We start from the raw sequence: 25,781 nt of genomic DNA on the forward strand, positions 1-25,781 counted from the left end.
ATGTATACTATATATGGTCTGTCTTTACCCCGGAAACCAAGGTTCTTTGTCTCCTACATTCACTGATGTACTCCAAGGTCATACAGAAATGCTTAGCACATAGTGAGTACTCAATAAATATATTAGCTCAAGGACAGCCATGCTATCTTACATTCTTTATATTCCACATAAGCAATCAACCTTGGCTTGCCCTCAATTTTAGTTTTTTTGAGTGACTAGATACATATGTTTCCCAAATAAACCAACACTTATAACTCTTCTTTCCTTGCTAAGTCTATTTAAGTTTATTTTAAATGTGTGACTAGGCAAGTAAATAATTAGACAGAATAAATAAAACAAAACAGCGGTGTGCTAGATTGTATTTCCTCACTGGGAAAAACTCTACTATTGGTATAGAATATAACGTTTACACTTATTTTCACAAGTCATTCCAGAATTAAAGCTGCCACCGCACTGTGTGGATTGTCCTCTCTTCAATGTGTCTTACTCTTGGGCAGTGACATCAGGCTAAGATAGCAGTACTGCCACAAGATCAGTGGGTACCCTGCAGTGAGACCCAGTCACAGGAGTCAAAAAAAGTCCTGCTTAAACTCTGAGAGCTCCTTGAGGGTAAGGTTGGGACTTGGTCTTTTTTATTCCTGGATCTAGGTACCGGGTGAATGAAGGACAAAACCAAAGATACTGATGGTGAGGGCCTTTCATGACCATATGCAAATTGTATGGCAGGGTTAAACACTGCTTCCATAATTCTTCAAAAATATGACATAAAAGGAAGTGGACAATTTATTTCATTCCTACACTTGTCAGAAAGTAATTAACCTGGTTTCAGCCACTTGTCTCTAACAGGTGTTTTGTGGGAGTCAAATGAGATGACATATGTGAAAGGACTCAAGATCTGTTTCACGTCAGAACAGTTTGAAACACCTGTTTTTTTTTAAATTGAAGTATAGTTAATTTACAACATCAGGTTAATTTCTGCTGCACAGCAAAGTAACTCAGTTATACATACATATATATATATATATATATATATATATATATTTATATATATATATATATATATACATTCGTTTTTATATTCCTTTCCATTATGGTTTATCTCAGGATATTGAATATAGTTCCCTGTGCTATACAGTAGGACCTTGTTGTTTATCCATTCTGTGTATACTATTTTGCATCTACTAACCCCAAACTCCCAGCCCATCCCTCCCCTAGCTCCCCTTCCCCTTGGCAACCACAAGTGAAAGACCTGTTTTTAAACTATCAGAGAGCAGTGGCTTTTTATGATTCACATGGGATAGGTCAGATGTTTCCTATAGTAAAAGGGGCCTCCACGTCTCAACCATAGAGTTTGTAATATTTCTTGCATCTCTCCTCCACCTGTGCAACCTGGATTTTGAGGTAGAATTCTGATAGCGACACGTATGACATTTACCTGAAGCAAGTCACTTAATGTCCCAGAACCTCAATTTCTTCACTGTAAAATAAGAGTAATATCTCTCACATAAAGGTATTGCCAGGATGGAATGTGGTAATGTATGTGAGATAATTTTGTAAACCTAAAAGCACTCGGTAAACAATACTTATTCTAATTAATATTGCCATCATTAATGATATTATATTAAATGTTAACACTGAGTCCTGGTCAAAGAGAAAGTTATAGAGTATTTTACCTTTTCAGGTCTTCTTCACGCACGTGGATTACACACACACACATTCCTAGTAAAGTTTTTGATCCACAGAACTACATACAGTAAGTGTAGAAGGTTGAAAGCTTCCAAAGCTGTTATGAAAAATCAGTCTCTGCTGTCAGCCCAGAAAACCACATCAGTTTTTTTGCCAAATAACAATCAAAGCTGTAAAAATTTCCTTTCTGTTAACACTGGTTTCCATTATTGTTATTTGTTAGAAGTCTTTGAGGCCATTTCCTACTAATTCCACCATGCTTGGCATGGAGCATTCTGGCGAAAGCTCTTAGTTGTCCTTGACTGATTGTAGTTGGACGGGGCAGTGAAAGTCTCATTGGTAAGATTTTAACATCTTGCGTGTGTGGAGACTCACTGATGTAAAAGCCCAGGATTGAAATCCTTATTGTTTACACAAGCAGCTTCATGAGGCCTTATTAACAATTATATCACCCTTTGTACTGCTTGGTCCCAAGTCAGTAAATCTTGTTTTTTGAACAATGTGGAGTTGGGGGGGGGATCCTGCAACTAAAAAGGAGGTAGGGAATTTAAGAGACTTTGGGTGAAATTACAAAGATAATTTTAAAGTTTAGCAAAAAATTTGGAGCACTGAGATAACATAGACAAAGGGGAATGATTATAAGATGAGAGTAACAAAGAGAGGTTGCTTTAATTAAACTGATTAATGGATGGTTTAGATTGTATGTAACAGGAGGATTAGACTTAGTATTTAGTTGTGGGAAAAAGGGCATTTTTATTGGATATATTCTTACAGTATCTTTAATACCTAGTTAAATCCTAGTTTTTCTTTTAAAGAGTTATACATCGTATATTATAATCATTTTTATATTTTAAAAAATCTGAATAATAAAATAATTTTAGTCTACAGAATTTAATTTCAGTGAAAGCTCATGTCAAGAGACATGGTGGATTTTGAGTTTTGAAGGGGAGGTCAACAAATACATACTGTTTTAGAAGGGTGGCAAAAATAATTGTTTATATTTTATATATTTTGGTTTTAAATTTTTCTTTAATAAAATGGAATTGAATATGGGAATGTGTAATCTTCACATTCTTCACCACTTTGAATTAAAGAAAACAAATTTTGTTACTTATGAAATTCTCAAATGATGTTTCAATTAACAGGGATTTAAAGACTGAAGACATCTATTCCATGTCTGTAGAAGTAGCTACTTCTGTTATAAATTACATTAACAGTCAGTAGCTTATATACATAAGATATTTGGCTGCTTCTGCTTTTCATTAATATGGTTTTGGAATTTAACCAATTCAGGAACATAATATAGTGGAAAGGCCTTGGGCTCTGTAATCAGACAGACCTGGTCTCAAATCCTGGCAGTCTTGTACTTGCTGTGGGACCTGGGCAGCTCACTCAAATGCTGCTAAACCTACACCATAGGATTGTTCTGAGGATTAAATGTGATACACATATCAAGTGACTAATAGAGTGCCCGTGGAAAAGTAGGTGCTCAGTAAATATTAATTCTCTTCCCTTCCTTTCCCCCCATTTGTCCACTTGTGTTTTTAATGGATCATCTTTACTCTGGGTTGTGTTGTAGGAAGTATTCTGGATGGATGGCTGCTGGAAACCCAATGCCTTAGCCAGCTCTTCTTCAATACTTAAGGATTTACTCTGGCATTGAGTAATGAGAATTTTGGTAAGAAAAATTAGATGAAGATAGTATATGGACTTTTCTTAAAAGGTCACTTGTATCTCAGATACTTCATAATAAGTTATATGGCTCTTCTCTAAAGATTTTGGGAAGTCACAGAGGTACGTTCACATATGGATTATTGTTGTTTTGAAAGTAAGTAAAACAGGTTCTTAAAGTCTGTTAACACCCTGATGTGCCCTTCATGTTGTAAATGTATTATTTCACTTATGTCACCCTGTTTTGTTCTTTAAGTGTCTATGTACTCAGTAAGTTGTGTAGTTTTTAACAGGTCTGGGTGTTATTCATCCCTTCAGTGTAGACTACATGAAGCACAGATTCTTAGAGGTTAAGTGGTTAAGTCAATACTGCTGTCTGAAACTATAAAGGTTTTGACAAATTTAAAGAGGCAGGCAGAGGTATTGAAACTCTGAGAAGTTCTAAGGTAAGTGATTTTCCTAAATCACCCAGAAAAATGATTATATACTGACTCTCAGGGTGGCATAGAGTATCTTTGGTTGGTTCCATTTCTATCCAATTTTTCTCCAAATGATATTAATTTTTAATTTCATCATCACATGAAATTAATATATAACTAGTACACCTATATTAGTAATTCATGTTACTAATTTGTGTTGTATGAAATATGTTGGACATATTAGGAAAGAAGGATGAAAAGGAGGTTAAGGATAATAGAAACAAATTAAGCGGTGATATTAGCATACATGTAAATTAGTAAATATGTATATTTTCTTTAAATTATTGTCATTGAAATGCATCTGGAAAAATATGTATTGAAGAATTTTGCACATAGGAGACAGAGCCGAAGGTAGAGAGGAAAGCAAAAAAAGTAAATTCTAATTTCATTAATTCTGGTAAGGAATTCTGAAATCTTGATATATTTACATTTTGGAACCTAAAAATATGATAATTTTTAAATTATTTTAAATCTCATTTTTTTCAATCTTATTAATTTTTTTATACAGCAGGTTATTATTAGTTATCCATTTTATACATATTAGTGTATCCATGTCAATCCCAATCTCCCAATTCATCACACTACCACCACCACCCCCCTGCCACTTTCCCCCCTTGGTGTCCATACGTTTGTTCTCTTCATCTGTGTCTCTATTTCTGCCCTGCAAACCAGTTCATCTGTACCATTTTTCTAGATTCCACATATATGCGTTAATATACGATATTTGTTTTTCTCTTTCTGACTTACTTCACTCTTATGACAGTCTCTAGATCCATCCACGTCTCTACAAATGACCCAATTTCGTTCCTTTTTAACTAAAAAAATTTTAACTAAAAATTTTTTAACTAAAAAATTTAACCACTTTGTCTATGATTATATTTTTCAGAAACCATATTTGAGAAGTACTTCCATCCAGTGCTACTTGTGTTTACTTCTGAACAGTCATTTTTTAACTGAGGCTGGCATTCATGTCTTCATTTTAGGGTAATTTTATCTTTCAGCATAAATTCATCATGTTAATAACCATGATCATTGTTCTTCAATATCTTCTCTATTAAAACTGGTTTATGTTCAGTTTGCTTAAATCCTTAGGTACTCAGTATTTGGGGTATGATAGAGGACAGATTATGGGAGGTTCAGAGGAGGTTTGGTAAACATCCTACAGAGCATTTCTATATTCTTGTAATATTCCAAATGAGTATTATATCCTGCAAATAAATTGGACTTCTTGGTATCTAACTAAAATTGGAAGTACACTCTTTATTAATATCCTGTGTGATTTTCACACCAGTAAAAAAATTAGATATTGAGGGCTCACCCACATTACTTTTTTATCTGTCCCTGGCACTGACTTCTCCTATCCTTTGAGCCTTATGTTAGTTCAGTTTAAAACATTTCTTTCTTTATTGAGGCCTTTTGTTTTTCTTCCTAATAAACATTCATATTTTTCCATGCCTATTAACTTTTTTCTTCTCTGTTAGATGCAACTAATACACTGCACTCACCCAACCTATAGTTATGTAATCTCTCAGTTCAGTTTTACTCTATAATGCCTTCATGCTGTGGGGAACCATAGATTTGTGCAGGTAAATCCTCCTCTCAAAAGAAAAAAATAGTATTGGCTCTCATGCTTCTGTACAGGATCCATCAAAGAGAGACTATTATTCCTGAAGCTCTAAGAATTATTCTACAGTTACTTGGTCAGGGTATGTGTCTTTTGTCCTGATATTAAATTACTGTTTTACAAGCAATAAGTAAGCTATATGATCTAGTTTTATGACTAGATTAGGCTCAAGTCCATAACGTTTATGGAGAAAGCTGCTACAAGGAGCGTGCAAGGGGAATGTTTAACCTACTGTAAAGAATATTTACTGTCAAGATCATTACATGAAAAAGATGATTGCTTATCTTAAGAATTTTACCCATTTATTAGACGTAAAAGTCTGATGGGACCTCTACTTAAAGAAAAGTAATAATTCATTCAAAAACATTACTGAGCACTGCCACACATCAAGCACTGTTTTTATTTCATTGTGATAAATTGCACCAGGTTATTTATAAGTCATCCCTTCAAATTAGGCTTTTCTTAATGCAAGTTGGTCATCAGGCTAGCCTAAAGCTTCAGAGTTGTACTATATGTTCAGTTTTTATATTCATCTACAAGGCTGTCGAATACACAAAGGCAAGAATAGCACTCATCTTTTCACTTGTTGGATTAAAAAAAGTCTTCATTGCTCTTTTGCCTATAGTATTCATCAAGACAATATTATATTCATTCAAAATGCTTTGCTCTTTGGTTTTGCTTTCAGTTGTATCAGTGCAGGTCTTCCTAAAACAGAAGCAAACTGGCAGCATGTAATAAGTGATTTGAAAAGAATTGAAGATCTTATTCAAGTGAGTACTCATTTTTCCATAAAATATCTGGTATAATTGCTATGGAGTATGTTATTCCTTGTGTTTTGCCGTCAATCTTAGTGAAATCTCACTTGAAACAATAATGTTTCTGTAGAATTGGTGAGCCTCTTAGCACCTCAAATCAACTCTTTTATTTAGAATTTTCAGACCCTAATTATCTTTAAAACTCAATTTATGAGTGGCCCAGCATGAAGAGCTCTCTGTCACCACAGGCCAAAGAGACTCCCTTTTCCTACCCAAGAAGCCAGGCGGCTTTGTGGCCCTTGTGGGGGGAATGGCCTGACTCAGGGAAGGACTGTCTGTTCCATGGGCTAGAGAACCCTTCTCCCACCTGGAGACACCAGTTGACCTGGCAGAACCTGTAGAGGGGAGAAATATGGGCTGTACTATTGTGTGGGCGATACAACAGGGAGCAGTGAGAGTCCCGGGTCAGCAGGTGTACCAAACCTTCCAAATTAGCACCACAAAGATTCTGAAAACTGAACCGTCATTGGAATCACAGCATGCAAACATAGGTCAGAACCTCTATGCTAAGCCTACACAGGGTGGCTGCATGTTAAAACAGAAGATTTAAATAGGACCAGGGTCTCCTGACATAATAGCCCAAATACCAGAATACAATTGAAAAATCACTTTTCATACCAAGAAGCAGGAAAAATCACAACTTGAATGAGAAGAGATTCAGAAACAGACTCTGAAACTGAGATGGATTAGATGTTGGAATTATTTGACAAGGATTTTAAAGCAGGTATCGTGAAGATGTGCCAGCAAGCAATTATGAATATCCTTGAAACAACTGAAAAAAAACCCGCAAAAAACAGAAAGTCTTAGCAAAGAAATACAATATGTAAAACGCACCAAATGGAAATTACGGAACTAAGAAATACAACAAGTAGAATATGAAACAAACTGGAGAGGCTCATTAGCAGAATGAATATGACAGAGGAAAGACAGTCAACTTGAGGATAGAATAATAGAAACAAAATAGACTGAAAAAAAAGCAAATAAAGCCTCAGGGATCTTTGGGGCAATAAAAGATCCAGCATTTCTAGCATTATCATCCTAGAAGGAGAGGAGAAAAAGAATACAAACAAAAGACAGAGATTGGCCAAACTGACAACAAAAGACAAACCAACTTTATGCTGTCTACAAGGAATTCACTTCAAATATACATGTATATACAAAAATATATACATATATAATATGTATATACAAATATATACATATATAATATGTATATATAATATATGCATATATAATGTGTATATATATAATATATGCATATATAATATGTATATATAATATATGCATATATAATGTGTATATATAATATATGCATATATAATATGTATATAATATATATACAAATATATACATATATAATATGCATACATAATATATACACAAATATATACATATATAATATGTATATATGTAATATATATACAAATATATACATATATAATATGTATATATAATATATGCATATATAATATATGCATATATAATGTGTATATATAATATATGCATATATAATGTGTGTATATATAATATATGCATATATAATATGCATATAATATATACAAATATATACATATATAATATGTATATATTATATATACAAATATATACATATATAATATGTATATATTATATATACAAATATATACATATATAATATGTATATATAATATATACAAATATATACATATATAATATGTATATATAATATATACAAATATATACATATATAATATGTATACATAATATATACACAAATATATACATATATAATATGTATATATGTAATATATATACAAATATATACATATATAATATGTATATATATATATAATGACATAGGTAGGTTGAAATTAAAAGAAGAGAAACCCATGCTGTAGTGGGTTGAATAGTGTCCCTCCAAAATTCATGTCCACCTAGAACCTCAGAATGTATCCTTATTTGGAAATGGGGTCTTTGCAAATATAATTAGTTAAGGTGAGGTTACAGTGGAGTGGGGTGGTCCCAAATCTAATGACTAGTTTCCTTATAAGAAGAGGACAGGACACATAGACACAGGGAAGAAGGCCGTACGAAAACCGAGACAGCTAAAAGCCAAAGGAGATTGGAATGATACAGCCACTAGCCAAGGAAGGCCAAGGATCGCCTGGAGCTGCAAAGGTTTTGGGAGCCATAAGGAAGGACAGTTCTCTAGAGCCTTCAGAGGGAACAGGCCCAACTGACTCCTTGGCTTTGAACTGTAAGTGAATGAATCGTTTGAAGACACTTACTTTGTGATACCTTGCTACAGCAGCTCTAGGAAACTGAGGCACATGCACATAATAATTCACGCAATAAGTTTAAAAATCAGAAGTGGCTATATTCATATCAGATAATGTAGACTTCACAGCAAATAAAATTACTAGAGTCACGAGAGACATTACTTCATGGTAAAAGATGAGTCCACCAGGAAAACATAATGATCTTAAATGTGTACCTACCAAACAGCAGAGCCTCAAAATGTAAGAAGCAAAAACTAATAATAGAACCGAAAGGTGAAGCAGACGAATCCATAAATATATTAATAGTTGACTTTAGTACCTCCTCAGTGACAAATAGAACTACTAGACTGCAAATCAGAAAGGATATAAAAGAACTGGATGACACAGTCAACCAACAATGTCTAATTTCCATAGAAAAACACTTCATCCCACAACAGTGAATAAACGTTTTTTTCAGGCACCACTCACCAAGACTGAACATATCCTGGGCCATAAAACAAACTTTAGCACATTTATCAGAACTGAAATCATGCAGAATATGTTATCCAGCCCCAGTGGAATCAAGTAGAAGTCAATTACATAAGTACAACAGGAAAATCTCCAAACACTTGGAAATTAAATGAGACACTTATAAACATTCCATGGGTCAAAGAGCAGGTCTCAAAGGATATTTAAAAATATAGAACTGAATGGAGACAAATAGGCAACATGGAAGTTTTGTGGGATTTAGCTAAAGCTTTACTTAGTGGGAAATTGATAAAACATTACCTTAGACAAGAGGAAAGATCTCAGTTCACCAATCTAAATTACTGTCTCAAGAAACTGGGAAAAGAGCAAAATAAGCCCAACACGTGCAGAAGGAAGGAAGTAATAAAAAGGAAGGAAAGAAGGAAATTGAAATCAGGAAAACAATAGACAAAAATCAACAAAACATAAAGCTCTTTGGGAAAAAAATCAATAAAGTCGATAAACCTTTAGAAAGCCTGACAAAGATAAAAGAGATGGCACATACCATTAGTCTCAGGACTGAAATTGGGCTCTTACTACAGAACCTACAACCATTAAAAGGATACTAAAGAAAAACTATGAACAACTTTATTCTCGTAAATTTGATAATTTGGAGGAAATGGACAATTTCCTTAAAAGCCACAAACTACCAAAATGTAACAAATGCAAGACCTGTTCAGTATCTGAAAATCAATCAATGTAATCCACTATACGAGTAGACTAAAGTAGGAAATCATATGATCATATCAATTGATGCAGAACAGACATTTTAAAAATGCAGGACCTCTTCAATGATAAACATGATAAACATTTCTCAGCAAACAAGGGATAAAGGAGAAGCTCCTTCAGTTTGTTACAGAGCATGTACAGAAAACCTAGAACTGACATTAGACTTAATGGGGACTGATTGCTTTTCCCCTAAAATTGGGAACAAGGCAAGGATGTCTTTTCTTACCACTCTTATTCAACATAGTATTGAAACTGTAGCTCAATTGGCAAGGCAAGGAAAAAAGAAATAAAAGGCTAAGGCAAGAAAAATAAATAATAAGTATGAATATTAGAAAGGAAGAAATTATAAATCACCCTAAGTCTTTTTTGGAGAGAAAGTACCAATAAATGGCTGTACTTTATTTAGGGAATGCAAATTAAAGCCTCAATGACATATCACCTATATGAATATTAAAAATAAAAAAATATTGATAATACCAAATGCTGGCAAGGATGTGGAGAAACTGAATCATTTATATATTGCTGGTGAGAATGTAAAATTGTACAGCCACTCTAAAATAGTTTGGCTGTTTCTTATAAAACAAAACATGCATTTGCCATATGATCCAACAGTTACACTCAAACATTTATATCAGAGACATGAAAATTTGCATTCACACAAAAACATGCATATGAATGTTAATAGAACTTTATTTATAATAGCTAAAAACTGGAAAGAACCCAAATGTCCTTCAACAGGTCAACAGTTAAGCTTTGGTACATTATATCAAACAATAATAGTGAGCAATAATAAGGAACAAATTACTGATACAACAAGTTGTGTGGATCTCCAGAGTATTATGCTGTGTGAAAAAAAGCCAGTGGGGTAAACAAACTGTAGTTCATCCGTACAATGGAATATTACTCAGTGATAAAAAGAAGTAAGCTGTTTAGCCATGAAAAGGTATGGAAGAACCTTAAAAGCATATTGCTAAGTGAAAGAAGCCAATCAAAACAGGCTACATACTATATGATATGATACTATATGATTCCAACTATCTGACATTCTGGAAAAGGTTGGATACAATACAACAGGGGAGAAGGGAAAGGGAAGGATAAAAAGGTGGAGCACAAGTGATATTTAGGGCAGTAGAACTATTTTGTATGATACTGTAATGATCAACGCATGTCATTATACATTTGTCAAAAACTATAGGTGTACAACACCAAGAGTGAACCCTAATGGAATCTGTGGACTTTAGTTGAAAATGTATCAATATTGACTCATCAGTTGTAATAGATGTACCAAGCTAATGCGAGATGTTAATAATAGGGGAAACTTGGGAGGGGGCCAAGGGGCCGTATGGGAACTTTCTGTACTTTCTGCTCATGTTCTGTAAACCTACGACTGCTTAAAAAATAAAGTCTATTGATTTTTTCAATCAGCCTATTTCAAAAGGTATATAATTCCATTTGTATAACATTCTTGAAATGATATCATAGGAATGGAGAGCAGAGAAGTGGTTGCCAGGGATTAGACGGATGGTAGGGGGTGGGAGGAGCATATCTGGAGGAAGTTGATTTTGGCTATACAAGAGTAGCAGGAGGATTCTGTATCTTAACTGTGGTAGTGGTTACATGAATTTACACATCTGATAAAACGGCATGGAACTACACACACACGCACACACACACACTAGTGCACATAAAACTGGTAAAATCTGAACAAAGTGGGTGGATTGCATCCATGTCAATTTCCTGGTTGTGCTATTGTACTGTGTTATGCAGGATCTCAACACGGAGGAAACGGTGTAGGCACACACAGGATTTGCCTGTATTTTCTCTTACAATTTCATATGAATCTAAGATTATCTCAAAATAAAGAATTTCACTGAAAAAAGTTTTAGTGTTTTCAGTAGGTTGTTCTCATTGTATCTAAAGCGGGAATAGTTTTTCATATTACCTAATTTTGTTTCCTTTCAGTCTATACATATGGATGCCACTTTATATACTGAAAGCAATGCTCATGTGAGTATAGTTTGTTTTCAATATTGCTATATTTTGCAATTTTCAAAGGTCTAAGAAGTATATTTTCATAAATTTACTGAACTGTGTATAGTTTAAAAATCTAACTTTTGGCATGTTCTTATGACATATGGTCAATGAATTTTATATGTAATTGTTGAGTTTATAGGACTTGGGGAGAAAGAGCTACATAGATGCTGTTTTCATTGTAACATCATTGACGAATCAAAACATAAAAAAGCTTTTCCCATCAATGTCAAACAAAATATAGTATATATTTCTGTGATGCAATTAAATCATGATGCAATTAAATGCAAGAATCAAGTTAACTCAGGCAATTTAAAAGTATCCAATATATCAGTTGTTTCCAGTGCTGTAGCATATTATCACTTTTAATCATATTTTTTACAAATTGTTTAAATACATTCATGCTCTACATTTTGCCCGAATCTCTACAGTTGTCAAAAAGGGATTCTGACTGCTTACTCTCTATGTGAGAAAGAAAACAAACACAACCCACAAAGTCTATCAGAATTCAAAACGGATCTCGAACTTGTTTCATTAACTGCTGATGTTGCCTTAGGCATATAGGATTTCAGTTGAGTTGCTAGTCCTTTCCCTCTGAATTGGCTACAAAAAACCAAGAAACAAATCCCTGACATCTTCACTTCGTGAAAAACAAACTGTGTTGTTTGCATTCAGAACTGTGAGTCCTCTGTTATTCCTTAAGTAGAATTTCTCTGCAATAGAAGGTTTTGCCCTATCAAGACTTTCTAAGCATTGGAAAGAAGCCACAGCCAGAAACTAGAAAGAACAGCTACCCATCATTCACTTGGATAGTGCTGCTGCGCTAGAAATTGTTTCCCTCTTTTAGCTTCAGCATGTTTTCCACCTTTCTTTGCATTTTCTTCAAAGTAGAAAGCAGTCAGTTAACCACCAGCACTCCGAATCCTGAGATGGCTTTTTTTGTAAGAAGATAACCTCGCTTTCTACTTGTAGAAAGTAGTTGAGATTGAAATTTAGATTTAAACCCTGACTCAGCCACTTCCAAGCTTTGTTACCTTGGAAGACACTAAATATTTCTGAACCTCAGTTTTATTATTTATTTTATTTTATTTATTATTTAGTTTATTATCGACATGGTGACAGCATTTCCCCTTTCAATCCGGAGAAGCTGCTGTGGGGGAGTAAGGAATATTGCCAGTCCCAGGCACGTGGCTGTCATCCTTCCTTCCTTCCTTCTTCCTTCCTTCCTTCCTTCCTTCCTTCCTTCTTCCTTCCTTCCTTCCTTCTTCCTTCCTTCCTTCTTCCTTCCTTCCTTCCTTCTTCCTTCCTTCCTTCTTCCTTCCTTCCTTCCTTCCTTCCTTCCTTCCTTCCTTCCTTCCTTCCTTCCTTCTTCCTTCCTTCCTTCCTTCCTTCCTTCCTTCCTTCTTCCTTCCTTCCTTCCTTCCTTCTTCCTTCCTTCCTTCCTTCCTTCCTTCTTCCTTCCTTCCTTCCTTCTTCCTTCCTTCCTTCCTTCCTTCCTTCCTTCTTCCTTCCTTCCTTCCTTCTTCCTTCCTTCCTTCCTTCCTTCTTCCTTCCTTCCTTCCTTCTTCCTTCCTTCCTTCCTTCCTTCCTTCCTTCCTTCCTTCTTCCTTCCTTCCTTCTTCCTTCCTTCCTTCTTCCTTCCTTCCTTCTTCCTTCCTTCCTTCTTCCTTCCTTCCTTCTTCCTTCCTTCCTTCCTTCTTCCTTCCTTCCTTCCTTCTTCCTTCCTTCCTTCCTTCCTTCTTCCTTCCTTCCTTCTTCCTTCCTTCCTTCTTCCTTCCTTCCTTCTTCCTTCCTTCCTTCCTTCCTTCTTCCTTCCTTCCTTCTTCCTTCCTTCCTTCTTCCTTCCTTCCTTCCTTCTTCCTTCCTTCTTCCTTCCTTCCTTCTTCCTTCCTTCCTTCCTTCTTCCTTCCTTCCTTCTTCCTTCCTTCCTTCTTCCTTCCTTCCTTCTTCCTTCCTTCCTTCCTTCTTCCTTCCTTCCTTCTTCCTTCCTTCCTTCTTCCTTCCTTCCTTCTTCCTTCCTTCCTTCCTTCTTCCTTCCTTCCTTCTTCCTTCCTTCTTCCTTCCTTCCTTCTTCCTTCCTTCCTTCCTTCTTCCTTCCTTCCTTCTTCCTTCCTTCCTTCCTTCCTTCCTTCTTCCTTCCTTCCTTCTTCCTTCCTTCCTTCTTCCTTCCTTCCTTCCTTCCTTCCTTCTTCCTTCCTTCCTTCTTCCTTCCGTAAGCACCTGTTAAGTGCCTGCAGAGTCCCAGGCACTATGCATGGCACTGAAAACAGGAAATCAGACACGTCATGGTCAAATTCCCACATGCTCATTAAATGCTTCTTTTGTTTGAAGCTTAAGTTTTTGTTAAAGTAATCCTCTTGGGAAATGTATTTTTGTGGGACCTGAAAGGTACCGTTCTGATATGGCCAGCCTGTGAATAGACCATACTCCTGCTTTGATTTTTCTAAGAAATTTCTTGGAATCACGTCTGCCTCTGGAACTTTGGAACTTGCAGAAATAGTATGATTAGCAACCACCACTGTTTAAAATGTTAACAATATGATCTGATTCTAAGAAATTCTTCCATATGCACCATCTCTATTAATGTTCTGAGAGTCTCAGGTCAGTATTATCTGCCCTTTACACAGAGGAAGTGTGCTTAGTGAGGAAAAAGTGGCCTATTATTTCCACGTTTTCTAGTTTTAGGTTCTTTCTTCTAAACAGTATCACCATCCTTCCTGTTTTGTTCTCAGTTTGCTTTGGTTTTGATTTCAAAGCCAAAAGAGAAGAAAAAAAAAGCAAGCTGCTTCCTATGTAAAACTTTTTAGGGGTATTGTGTTTCTTTATAAAATAGCTGGATTGACTTTTTAAAACATCAAAATTACATCTGTGTGAAACTGAATGATGGGGAAATAATTGTCTTTTTTCTTCTTTTTCAAAATGGTTCTTTGTATCTCTTTTAGCCCAGTTGCAAAGTAACAGCGATGAAATGCTTTCTCCTGGAGTTACATGTCATTATGCATGAGTCCAGAAATTCAGACATTAACGATACGGTAGAAAACCTTATCATCCTAGCAAACAGCAGTTTATCTTCCACTGAGGTGAGTTATCCAATAGTTATGCAGCGCTACATCGGATGTTCTTGGCTTGATTGGGAGAAATCATTAGCTGGTTGGGATGTAATGGACAAGGAGACCCTCTGAAGGGGCACTTGGGAAAGTGAGTTAATTCCAGTGGAGTGGCGTCCAGAAGCAGCACCGTCACTAGTGTGCACACACTCCTGAACTGTTCATTGATTTATTCATTCAACAAACATTGACCGCATGCTCTAGGCCGTGTGCTTCAGTGCTGGAATGACAAGGGTGAACCAGACAGTCAGGTCACTGACCTCAAGGTGTCGATCACTAGGTGCAGTGGATAGACGTTAATCTAATTACATAATTGTTGAGCATCCATAGTAGTAATCCACATTTACTTGGGTTATTACTCTGTGCCAGATACTGTTCTTCAAGGGTTAGATGGTAATTCGTTGAATTCTCGCAATCAATCTGTGAGATAGTTGTCACTGTTTCTGTTTAAGGTTGAAGGAATTGGGGCTCTGGGGGCTTGAATCTCTTCCTCCAATTCACACAGCTAGTAAAATGGGGAGCCAGGAGTCCCTGAGCAGTTTCACTCCAGAGTCTGCCTTCTTATCTACTCAAAGAATAAATGCTGCAAAAGGATAATAATAAAAATATTAATAACTGGAGTATAATTTGAACCATTCCAGGCAACAGGAGCAATATAGGCCTCCAGGAGAGCAAATACCAGGGACCCCCTGGGGCATTGGCTATGCAAAGGCCCTACAAAGGATTATGGCTTTCAGGGCAAAACACTAGTGACCAAAGCAAAGTGAATAGAAAAAGTTTTATAAACCAAAAAGGCATAATCATAATTCATTCATTTCACAAATACTTTTTGGGCCCCATTGTAGGCCCTCAAGATAACAGAGGTGAAAAAACACACATAGTTCCTGCTCTTATGGAAGGAAGAAGCATACAGAAATCAACCAATAAGCAAATGAATAATAAGTCAGGTGTTTATTAAGTGGAAGGGCAAAGAAAAAAGAGGCAGGTAAGGCGACTGGGAATCTACTTTAGAGAAGGTTTACCTACTCAGCTGACATTTGGCAAAGACGTGAGAGGGAAAGAGCTTTAAGGATGCCGGAGAAAGTATGTTCACGCAGAGGCAACTGAAAGAGCAGACACCCCGAGCTAGTGTGGCTGGACACCTTGGATTTTCCCTAAAAGTGCCAGGTGCTTCAATGTCACTGTGTCAGTGACGTTACCTCTTTATAACCACAGCCACTCCCCCACCTCAGCACGCCCCACCCCCTTCTCTGTATGTCCCTCTGTCTTAAATACTACATATCTTACTTGATGGATATTGTCTGTTTTTTCCTACTAGAATGGCAGCTTCAGAAGGGGAGGGTTTTTTGTTTGTTTGTTTGTGTTCGTGCTGTATCCCAACTCCCAGAACAATGCTTGGCATGTACTAGATTCTCGATCTATTTCTGACATGAATATATTAATGTTTAAAATACTCTTGTGATATGTTATTTCTCTGTTATTGGTGGAAAGACTGACCCATGCAACAGACAACTCACAGCAATGTCAATGGGGAACACTTTAATGTGCATTTTTATAGTCACCCTCATCATGACATAGTGTGGTCGGACTGCACAGTCAGAAGACCTGGACGCAGAGCATTTCATTGATTATGTCAAATGAGATGAGTCATTTAATATCTCTGCCTTCCCAGCTGATATAATTATTTTCAGGATCAAATAGGACAGCACAATATGGAATATGATAGCGCCTAGCGTAGAGTATGTGCTTGATAAACATTGGTGAATCTGAATTTTAAATGCTTAATGGATGGAAAATCTAATTTTGAATTTTGCTGGTGAAGCTTTCATGGTTCAGATGATCCCTGAAAAGTTTAATTTTAATCGCTACATTTGCAATATTCTAGCTATTCATGAAACTCTGTTTATTTTTTTGTTATTTTTTTTAACATCTTTATTGGAGTATAATTGCTTTACAATGGTGTGTTAGTTTCTGCTTTATAACAAAGTGAATCAGCTATACATAACCATATATCCCCATATCCCCTCCCTCTTGCATCTCCCTCCCACTCTCCCTATCCCACCGCTCTAGGTGGTCACAAAGCACCGAGCTGATCTCCCTGTGCTATGCGGCTGCTTCCCACTAGCTATCTATTTTACATTTGGTAGTGTATATATGTCCATGCCACTCTCTCACTTCGTCCCAGCTTACCCTTCCCACTCCCTGTGTCCTCAAGTCCATTCTCTACATCTGTGTCTTTATTCCTGCCCTGCCCCTAGGTTCTTCAGAACCAATTTTTTTTTTTTTTAGATTCCATGTATATATGTTAGCATATGGTATTTGTTTTTCTCTTTCTTACTCACTTCACTCTGTATGACAGACTCTAGGTCCATCTACCTCACTGCAAATAACTCAATTTCGTTTCTTTTCATGGCTGAGTAATATTCCATTGTATATATGGGCCACATCTTCTTTATTCATTCATCTTTCGATGGACACTTAGGTTGCTTCCATGTCCTGGTTATTGTAAATAGTGCTGCAATGAACATTGTGGTACATGACTCCTTTTGAATTATGATTTTCTCAGGGTATATGCCCAGTAGTGGGATTGCTGGGTCATATGGTAGTTCTGATTTTTAAGGAACCTCCATACTGTTCTCCATAGTGGCTGTATCAATTTACATCCCCACCAACAGTGCAAGAGGGTTCCGTTTAACCACACCCTCTCCAGCATTTATTGTTTGTAGATTTTTTGATGATGGCAATAATGACTGGTGTGAGGTGACACCTCATTGCAGTTTTGATTTGCATTTCTCTAATGATTAGTGATATTGAGAATCCTTTCAGGTGTTTGTTGGCAATCTGTATATTTTCTTTGGAGAAACGTCTATTTAGGTCTTCTGCCCATTTTTGGATTAGATTGATTGTTTTTTTGATATTGAAAGGCATCAGCTGCTTGTAAATTTTGGAGATTAATCCTTTGTCAGTTGTTTCATTTGCAAACATTTTTTCCCGTTCTGAGGATTGTCTTTTCATCTTGTTTATGTTTTCCATTGCTGTGCAAAAGCTTTTAAGTTTCATTAGGTCCCATTTGTTTATTTTTGTTTTTATTTACATTTCTCTTGAAAGTGAGTCAAAAAGGATCTTGCTGTGATTTATGTCATAGAGTGTTATGCCTATGCTTTGCTCTAGCTGTCCAGTTTTCCCAGCACCACTTATTGAAGATACTTTCTTTTCTCCATTGTATATTCTTGCCTCCTTTATCAAAAATAGGGTTACCATATGTGCGTGGGTTTATCTCTGGGGTTTCTATCCTGTTCCATTGATCTATATTTCTGTTTTTGTGTCAGTACCATACTGTCTTGATTACTGTACCTTTGTAGTATAGTCCGAAGTCTGGAGCCTGATTCCTCCACCTCTGTTTTTCTTTCTCTAGATTGCTTTGGCTATTCGGGGTCTTTTGTGTTTCCAAAAAATTGTGAAATTTTTTGTTCTAGTTCTGTGAAAAATTCCATTGGTAGTTTCATAGGGATGGCATTGAATCTGTAGATTGCTTTGGGTAGTATAGTCATTTTCACAATGTTGATTCTTACCATCCAAGAGCATGGTATAACTCTCCATCTGTTTGTATCATCTTTAATTTCTTTCCTCATAGTTTTCTGGATACAGGTCTTTTGTCTCCTTAGGTAGGTTTATTCCTAGGTATTTTATTCTTTTTGTTGCAATGATAAATAGGCACGTTTTCTTAATTTCTCTTTCAGATTTTTCACCATTACTGTATAGGAATGAAAGAGATTTCTGTGCATTAATTTTGTATCCTGCTACTTTACCAGATTCATTGATTAGCTCTAGTAGTTTTCTGGTAGCATCTTTAGGATTCTCTATGTATAGTATCATGCCATCTGCAAAAAGTGACAGCTTTACTTCTTCTTTTCTGATTTGGACTCCTTTTATTTCTTTTTCTTCTGTGATTGCTGTGGCTAAAACTTCCAAAACTATGTTGAATAATAGTGGTCAGAGTGGACAACCTTGTCTTGTTCCTGATCTGAGAGGAAATGGTTTCAGTTTTTCACCATTAAGAACAATGTTGGCTGTGGGTTTGTCATATATGGCCTTCATTATGTTGAGGTAAGTTCTCTCTATGACTACTTTCTGCAGGGTTTTTATCATAAATGGGTGTTGAATTTTGTCTAAAGCTTTTTCTGCATCTATGAGATGATCATATGGTTTTTATTCTTCAGTTTGTTAATATGGCATATCACATTGATTGATTTGCGTATATTGAAGAATCCTTGCATTCCTGGGATAAACCCCAATGGATCATGGTGTATGATACTTTTAATGTGCTACTGGATTTTGTTTGCTAGTATTTTGTTGAGGATTTTTGGATCTATGTTCATCAGTGATATTAGCCTGTAGGTCTCTTTCTTTGTGACATCTTTGTCTGGTTTTGGTATCAGGGTGGTGGTGGCCTCATAGATTGAGTTTGGGAGTGTTCCTCCCTCTGCTATATTTTGGAAGAGTTTGATAAGGATAGGTGTTAACTCTTCTCTAAATGTTTGATAGAATTTGCCTGTGAAGCCATCTGGTCCTGGGCTTTTGTTTGTTGGAAGATTTTTAATCACAGTCTCAATTTCAGTGCTTGGAATTGGTCAGTTTATATTTTCTATTTCTTCCTGGTTCAGTCTCAGAAGGTTGTGCTTTTCTAAGAATTTGTCCATTTCTTCCAGATTGTCCATTTTGTTGGCACATAGTTGCTAGTAGTAATCTCTCATGACCCTTTGTATTTCTGCAGTGTCAGCTGTTATTTCTCCTTTTTCATTTCTAATTCTATTGGTTTGAGTCTTATCCTTTTCTTTCTTGATGAGTCTGGCTAATGATTTATCAATTTTGTTTATCTTCTCGAAGAACCAGCTTTTAGTTTTATTGATCTTTGCTATCATTTCCTTCATTTCTTTTTCATTTATTTGTGATCTGATCTTTATGATTTCTTTCCTTCTGCTAACTTTGGGTTTTTTTGTTCTTCTTTCTAATTGCTTTAGGTGTAAGATTAGCTTGTTTATTTGAGATTTTTCTTGTTCCTTGAGGTAGGATTGTATTGCTCTAAACTTCCCTCTTAGAGCTGCTTTTGCTGCATCCCATCAGTTTTGGGTCATCGTGTTTTCATTGCAATTTCTTTCTAGGTATTTTTTGATTTCCTCTTTGAGTTCTACAGTGATCTTTTGGTTATTTAGTAGTGTACTGTTTAGCCACCATTTGTTTGTATGTTTTACAGATTTTTTCCTGTAATTGAAATCAAGACTCACAGCATTGTGTTTGGAAAACATACTTGATACAATTTCCATTTTCTTAAATTTACCAAGGCTTGATTTATGACCCAAGATATGATCTATCCTGGAGAATGTTCGATGAGCACTTGAGAAGAAAGTGTATTCTGTTGTTTTGGATGGAACGTCCTATAAATATCAATTAAGTCCATCTTGTTTAATGTATCATTTAAAGCTTGTGTTTCCTTATTTATTTTCATTTTGGATGATCTGTCCATTGGTGAAAGTGGGGTGTTAAGGCCTCCTACTATGATTGTGTTACTATCAATTTCCCCTTTTATGGCTGTTAGCATTTGCCTTATGTATTGAGGTGCTCCTGTGTTGGGTGCATAAATATTTACAATTGTTATATCTTCTTCTTGGATTGATCCCTTGATCATTATGTAGTGTCCTTCTTTGTCTCTTTTCATAGTCTTTATTTTAAAGTCCATTTTGTCTGATATGAGAATTGCTACTCCCTCTTTCTTTTGATTTCCATTTGCATGGAATGTCTTTTTCCATTCTCTCACTTTCAGTCTGTATGTGTCCCTAGGTCTGAAGTGGGTCTCTTGTAGACAGCCTATATACGGGTCTTGCTTTTGTATTCATTCAGCCAGTCTGTGTCTTTTGGTTGGAGCATTTAATCCATTTACATTTAAGGTAGTTATCGATATGTATGTTCCTATTACCATTTTCTTAATTGTTTTGGGTTTGTTATTGTAGGTCTTTTCCTCCTCTTGTGTTTCCTGCCTAGAGAAGTTCCTTTAGCATTTGTTGTAAAGCTGGTTGGTGGTGCTGAATTCTCTTAGCTTTTGCTTGTCTGTAAAGGTTTTAATTTCTCCATCGAATCTGAATGAGATCCTTGCTGCGTAGATTAATCTTGGTTGTAAATTTTTCCCTTTCATCACTTTAAATATGTCCTGCTATTCCCTTCTGGCTTGCAGAGTTTCTGCTGAAAGATCAGCTGTTAACCTTATTGGGATTCCCTTGTATGTTATTTGCTGTTTTTCCCTTGCTGCTTTTCATATTTTTTCTTTGTATTTAACTCTTGATAGTTTGATTAATATGTGTCTTGACGTGTTTCTCCTTGGATTTATCCTGTATGGGACTCTCTGTGCTTCTTGGACTTGATTAACTATTTCCTTTCCCATATTAGGGTAGTTTTCAGCTACAATCTCTTCAAATATTTTCTCAGTCCCTTTATTTTTCTCTTCTTCTTCTGGGACCCCTATAATTCGAATGTTGGTGCGTTTAATGTTGTCCCAGAGGTCTCTGAGACTGTCCTCAGTTCGTTTCATTCTTTTTTCTTTATTCTGCTCTGCGATAGTTGTTTCCACTATTTTATCTTCCAGGTCACTTAGCTGTTCTTCTGCCTCAGTTATTCTGCTATTGATTCCTTCCAGAGAATTTTTAATTTCATTTATTGTGTTGTTCATCATTGTTTGCTCTTTAGTTCTTCTAGGTCCTTGTTAAACGTTTCTTGTATTTTCTCCATTCTATTTCCAAGATTTTGAATCATCTTTACTATCATTACTCTGAATTCTTTTTCAGGTAGACTGCTTCTTTCCGCTTTATTTGTTTGGTCTGGTGGGTGTTTATCTTGCTCCTTCATCTGTTATGTGTTTCTCTGTCTTCTCATTTTGCTTAACTTACTGTGTTTGTGGTCTCCTTTTTGCAGCCTCCAGGTTTGTAGTTCCCGTGGTTTTTGGTGTCTGCCCCCAGTGCATAAGGTTGATTCAGTGGGTTTTGTAGGCTTCCTGGTGGAGGGGACTGCTACCTGTGTTCTGGTGGATGAGGCTGTATCTTGTCTTTCTGGTGGGCAGGACAGCACCTGGTGGTGTGTTTTGGGGTGTTTGTGACCTTATTATTATTTTAGGCAGCCTCTCTGCTAATGGGTGGGGTTCTGTTCCTGTCTTGCTACTTGTTTGGCACAGGGTGTCCAGCACTGTAGCTTGCTGGTCATTGAGTGGAGCTGGGTCTTACTGTTGAGATGGAGATCTCTTGGAGAGCTTTTGCTGTTTGATATTACATGGAGTTGGGAGGTCTTTGGTGGACCAGTGTCCTGAACTTGGCCCTCCCACCTCAGAGGCACAGGCCTGATCACTGGCTGGAGCACGAAGACCCTGTCAGCCACATGTCTCAGAAGAAGAGGGAGAAAAAAAGAAAGAAAGAAAAATAAATAAAATAAAATATAAAGTTATTAAAATAAAAAATAAAATAAATTATTAAAAATAAAAAATTGAAAAGTAATTTAAAAAAGAAAGAAAGGAGGTACCAAACCAAAAAACAAACCCACCAATGATAACAAGCACTAAAAATTATACTAAAATAAACCAAAAACCAAAAAAACCAGAGACAGAACCCTAAGACAAATGGTAAAAGCAAAAGTATACAGACAAAATCACACAAAGAAACATACACATACACACTCACAAAAAGAGAAAAACGAAAAAATATATATCTATTAAAAAAAAAGGAAGAGAGCAACCAAATCAATAAAGAAATCTACCAATGATAATAAACTCTAAATACTAAACTAAGATAAATGTAAAACCAGAAACAAATTAGATGCAGAAAGCAAACCTCAAGTCTACAGTTGCTCCCAACGTCCACCGCCTCAATTTTGGGATGATTCGTTGTCTATTCAGGTATTCCAGAGATGCAGCATACATCAGGGTGATTGTGAAGACTTAATCTGCTGCTTCTGAGGCTGCTGGGAGAAATTTCCCTTTCTCTTCTTTGTTCGCACAGCTCCTGGGGTTCAGCTTTGGATTTGGACCTGCGTCTGTGTGTAGGTCGCCTGAGGGCGTCTGTTCTTTGCTCAGACAGGACGAGGTTAAAGGAGCAGCTGATTAGGGGGCTCTGGCTCACTCAGGCCGGGGGGAGGGAGGGGTATGGATGCGGGGCGAGCCTGCGGCGGCAGAGGCCAGCGTGACATTGCACCAGCCTGTGGCATGCCGTGTGTTCTCCCGGGGAAGTTGTCCCTGGATCACAGGACCCTGGCAGTGGTGGGCTGCACAAGCTCCCGGCAGGGGAGGTGTGGAGAGTGACCTGTGCATGCACACAGGCTTCTTGGTGGCTGCAGCAGCAGCCTTAATGTCTCATGCCCGTCTCTGGTGTCCACGCTGATAGCCCCGGCTCGCACCCATCTCTGGAGCTCATTTAGGCAGTGCTCTGAATCCCATCTTCTTGCGCACCTTGAAACAATGGTCCCTTGCCTCTCAGGCAGTTCCAGACTTTTTCCCAGACTCCCTCCCTGCTAGCTGTGGCGCACTAGCCCCCTTCAGGCTGTGTTCACGCAGCCAACCCCAGTCCTCTCCCTGGGGTCTGACCTCCAAAGCCCGAGCCTCAGCTCCCAGCCCCCACCTGCCCTGGCGGGAGAGCAGACAAGCCTCTCGGGCTGGTGAGTGCTGGTTGGCACTGATCCTTTGTGCGGGAATCTCTCCGCTTTGCCCTCTGCACCCCTTTTGCTGTGCTCTCCTCTGTGGCTCCGATGCTTCCCCCCGTCACCCCCCCATTTCCACCAGTGAAGGGACTTCCTAGTGTTTGGAAACTTTTCCTCCTTTACAGCTCCTTCCCAGAGGTGCAGGTCCCATCCCTATTCTTTTGTCTCTGTTTTTTCTTTTTTCTTTTGCCCTACCCAGGTACGTGGGGAGTTTCTTGCCTTTTGGGAAGTCTGAGGTGTTCTGCCAGCTTTCAGTAGGTGTTCTGTAGGAGCTGTTCCACATGTAGATGTATTTCTGATGTATTTGTGGAGAGGAAGGTGATCTCCACGTCTTATTTTTCCGCCATCTTGAAGGTCTCTCTGAAACTGTTTAAATTACTATAATTTGTGGTATTCTTCAAAATAGTTGAATTCAACCAATAATAATTGGGTGACTATTATGTGCCAGGCCCTATGCTAAATGCTATGGGAGCAAAAATACATAGCCTTGCCTGTCCTGAAAAAGCCTAGAGAATAGCGGTATGCAAAGCATAAAGCTCCATAATATCAATATAATACATGATGTGATATGAGAGAGAGTCTAAACAAGGGGTTCTGAGAATGTAGAGAAGGGGACATTTAGTGCAGCCCCAGGAGCTCAGAGGTTCAGAAAAGCCTTCCTAATGGAAACAGCGCCTGAGTGATCTTAAGTGTGAGTGGTGGTAGCTAAAATAGAAGTGTGGAACAGGCAGAGAGAAAAGCAAAGACAGCAAGGCACCTAACAGCCTGATGTATATATGGGAGCTAAAGGCATGAGCCCAGTGTTCCTAGGGCATATCTTTGAGCTGTGGAAAACGTGAAAGAAATAGGTAAGGAACCGCTCAAGGAGGGCCTGAATGCCAGGCAGGGAAGCATGGACTTCCTGCTGGGGTAGATGACCAGAAACTACTGAAGGACTCTAAGCAGAAGTTCATGGTTCAATAGATTTTTTTTTTTCAATTTTTTTTTCATTGTCCTTAATTCACTCTAGGAAAAATCAGCCCTTATCAAATCTCCCATAGTTCTTCCTAATATGATAATTCCTAATCTGCCAACGAATTTATGTCTTGAGACTTCACCATATGGGTCAAATGATATGATACTCGCAGGAAAGGCATATTTTAGACTTTCCAATCTAATCCTTTCTTTTTATTTGCAGTATAAAACTGAATCGGGATGCAAAGAATGTGAGGAGCTGGAGGAAAAAAGTATTAAAGAATTTTTGAAGAGTTTTGTACATATTGTGCAAATGTTCATCAACCCTTCTTGATTGCAGCTGATCCTTTTCAGCATTTCTATTATTAACAAACAGCTCCCCGCTGCTTAGAGGCAACAACGAAACACTCAGCATTTCAAATGTGCTGCCAAAATAAATTCTTCTGGCAAGAGGATGATCGGGATCTTTGATCAGATGAACTCACAGAAATGAAGGCCGAACAATGGCATTGAGTACCATGGTGTCTATGAACGGAGGACTTATTTTATTCATTTATTTTTAATTTATTATTGAGATTGTACATATTTGTAGCATAATGTAAAATGTTGAATAAAATTGTGTACATATTTTATCTTTTGAAATTGCAGTGATATTTTATGTCATATGAAAATAGAGGGTGTTTGGTTCAAGGGTGATAGTCAAATTATTTAACAGCCACTGGGGCTGGGTACCACTGCTGTAGGTAAAGAGGATGCCCCAACCAATGTGGGAATTGACTACCAGCCTTCCTTTACTTCTCCTTTAGGTGTAGCACTTGGAGGGAGAATTGACTACCAATGAGAAAGGAGGAACTAGGTGTGAAACCAGTAATTCCGTTATTGATATATAAAGCACTTGTTATGAGAGAGAGAATTTGCAAGTACCTGCCATGGAATGTGCATCAGTCCATCTCAGGTGGGGATGGCAATAATAAACCTTCACTGATAGGTGGAACTGTGTATCAAAAACTGATGATTGCACTGGTGTTTATATTTCATGCTTCCCCAAGTACAGGTATTTTATTTTTCCACATTGTATTTGCCATGTTTGTATAATAAAAAAAGTGCTGATGAGTTAAAGTCAACATGATCTGGCATAAAATAATTGTTTCTATTATTTTTTAGTATGCTGTCTAAAATTTTCAAACTCT

General features: G+C 37.1%; 1 protein-coding gene across 1 annotated transcript in view; it reads left to right on the forward strand.

Moving 5' to 3' along the window:
• The window catches only part of IL15 (interleukin 15), a 92,203-nt gene extending 66,970 nt beyond the window's left edge, over positions 1-25,233 (forward strand). Inside the window, exons 3-7 of the mRNA XM_082390032.1 lie at positions 4,723-4,820; positions 6,146-6,230; positions 11,732-11,776; positions 14,743-14,880; positions 24,815-25,233. Of these exons, the coding sequence (XP_082246158.1) occupies positions 4,723-4,820; positions 6,146-6,230; positions 11,732-11,776; positions 14,743-14,880; positions 24,815-24,925 (477 nt within the window). The 3' untranslated portion in view covers positions 24,926-25,233. The remainder of the gene's footprint in view (positions 1-4,722; positions 4,821-6,145; positions 6,231-11,731; positions 11,777-14,742; positions 14,881-24,814) is intronic.
• Positions 25,234-25,781: the final 548 nt, after the last annotated feature.

This window comes from Balaenoptera borealis, assembly GCF_965194805.1.
Source record: "Balaenoptera borealis genome assembly, chromosome: 4".
Classification (NCBI taxonomy): domain Eukaryota; kingdom Metazoa; phylum Chordata; class Mammalia; order Artiodactyla; family Balaenopteridae; genus Balaenoptera; species Balaenoptera borealis.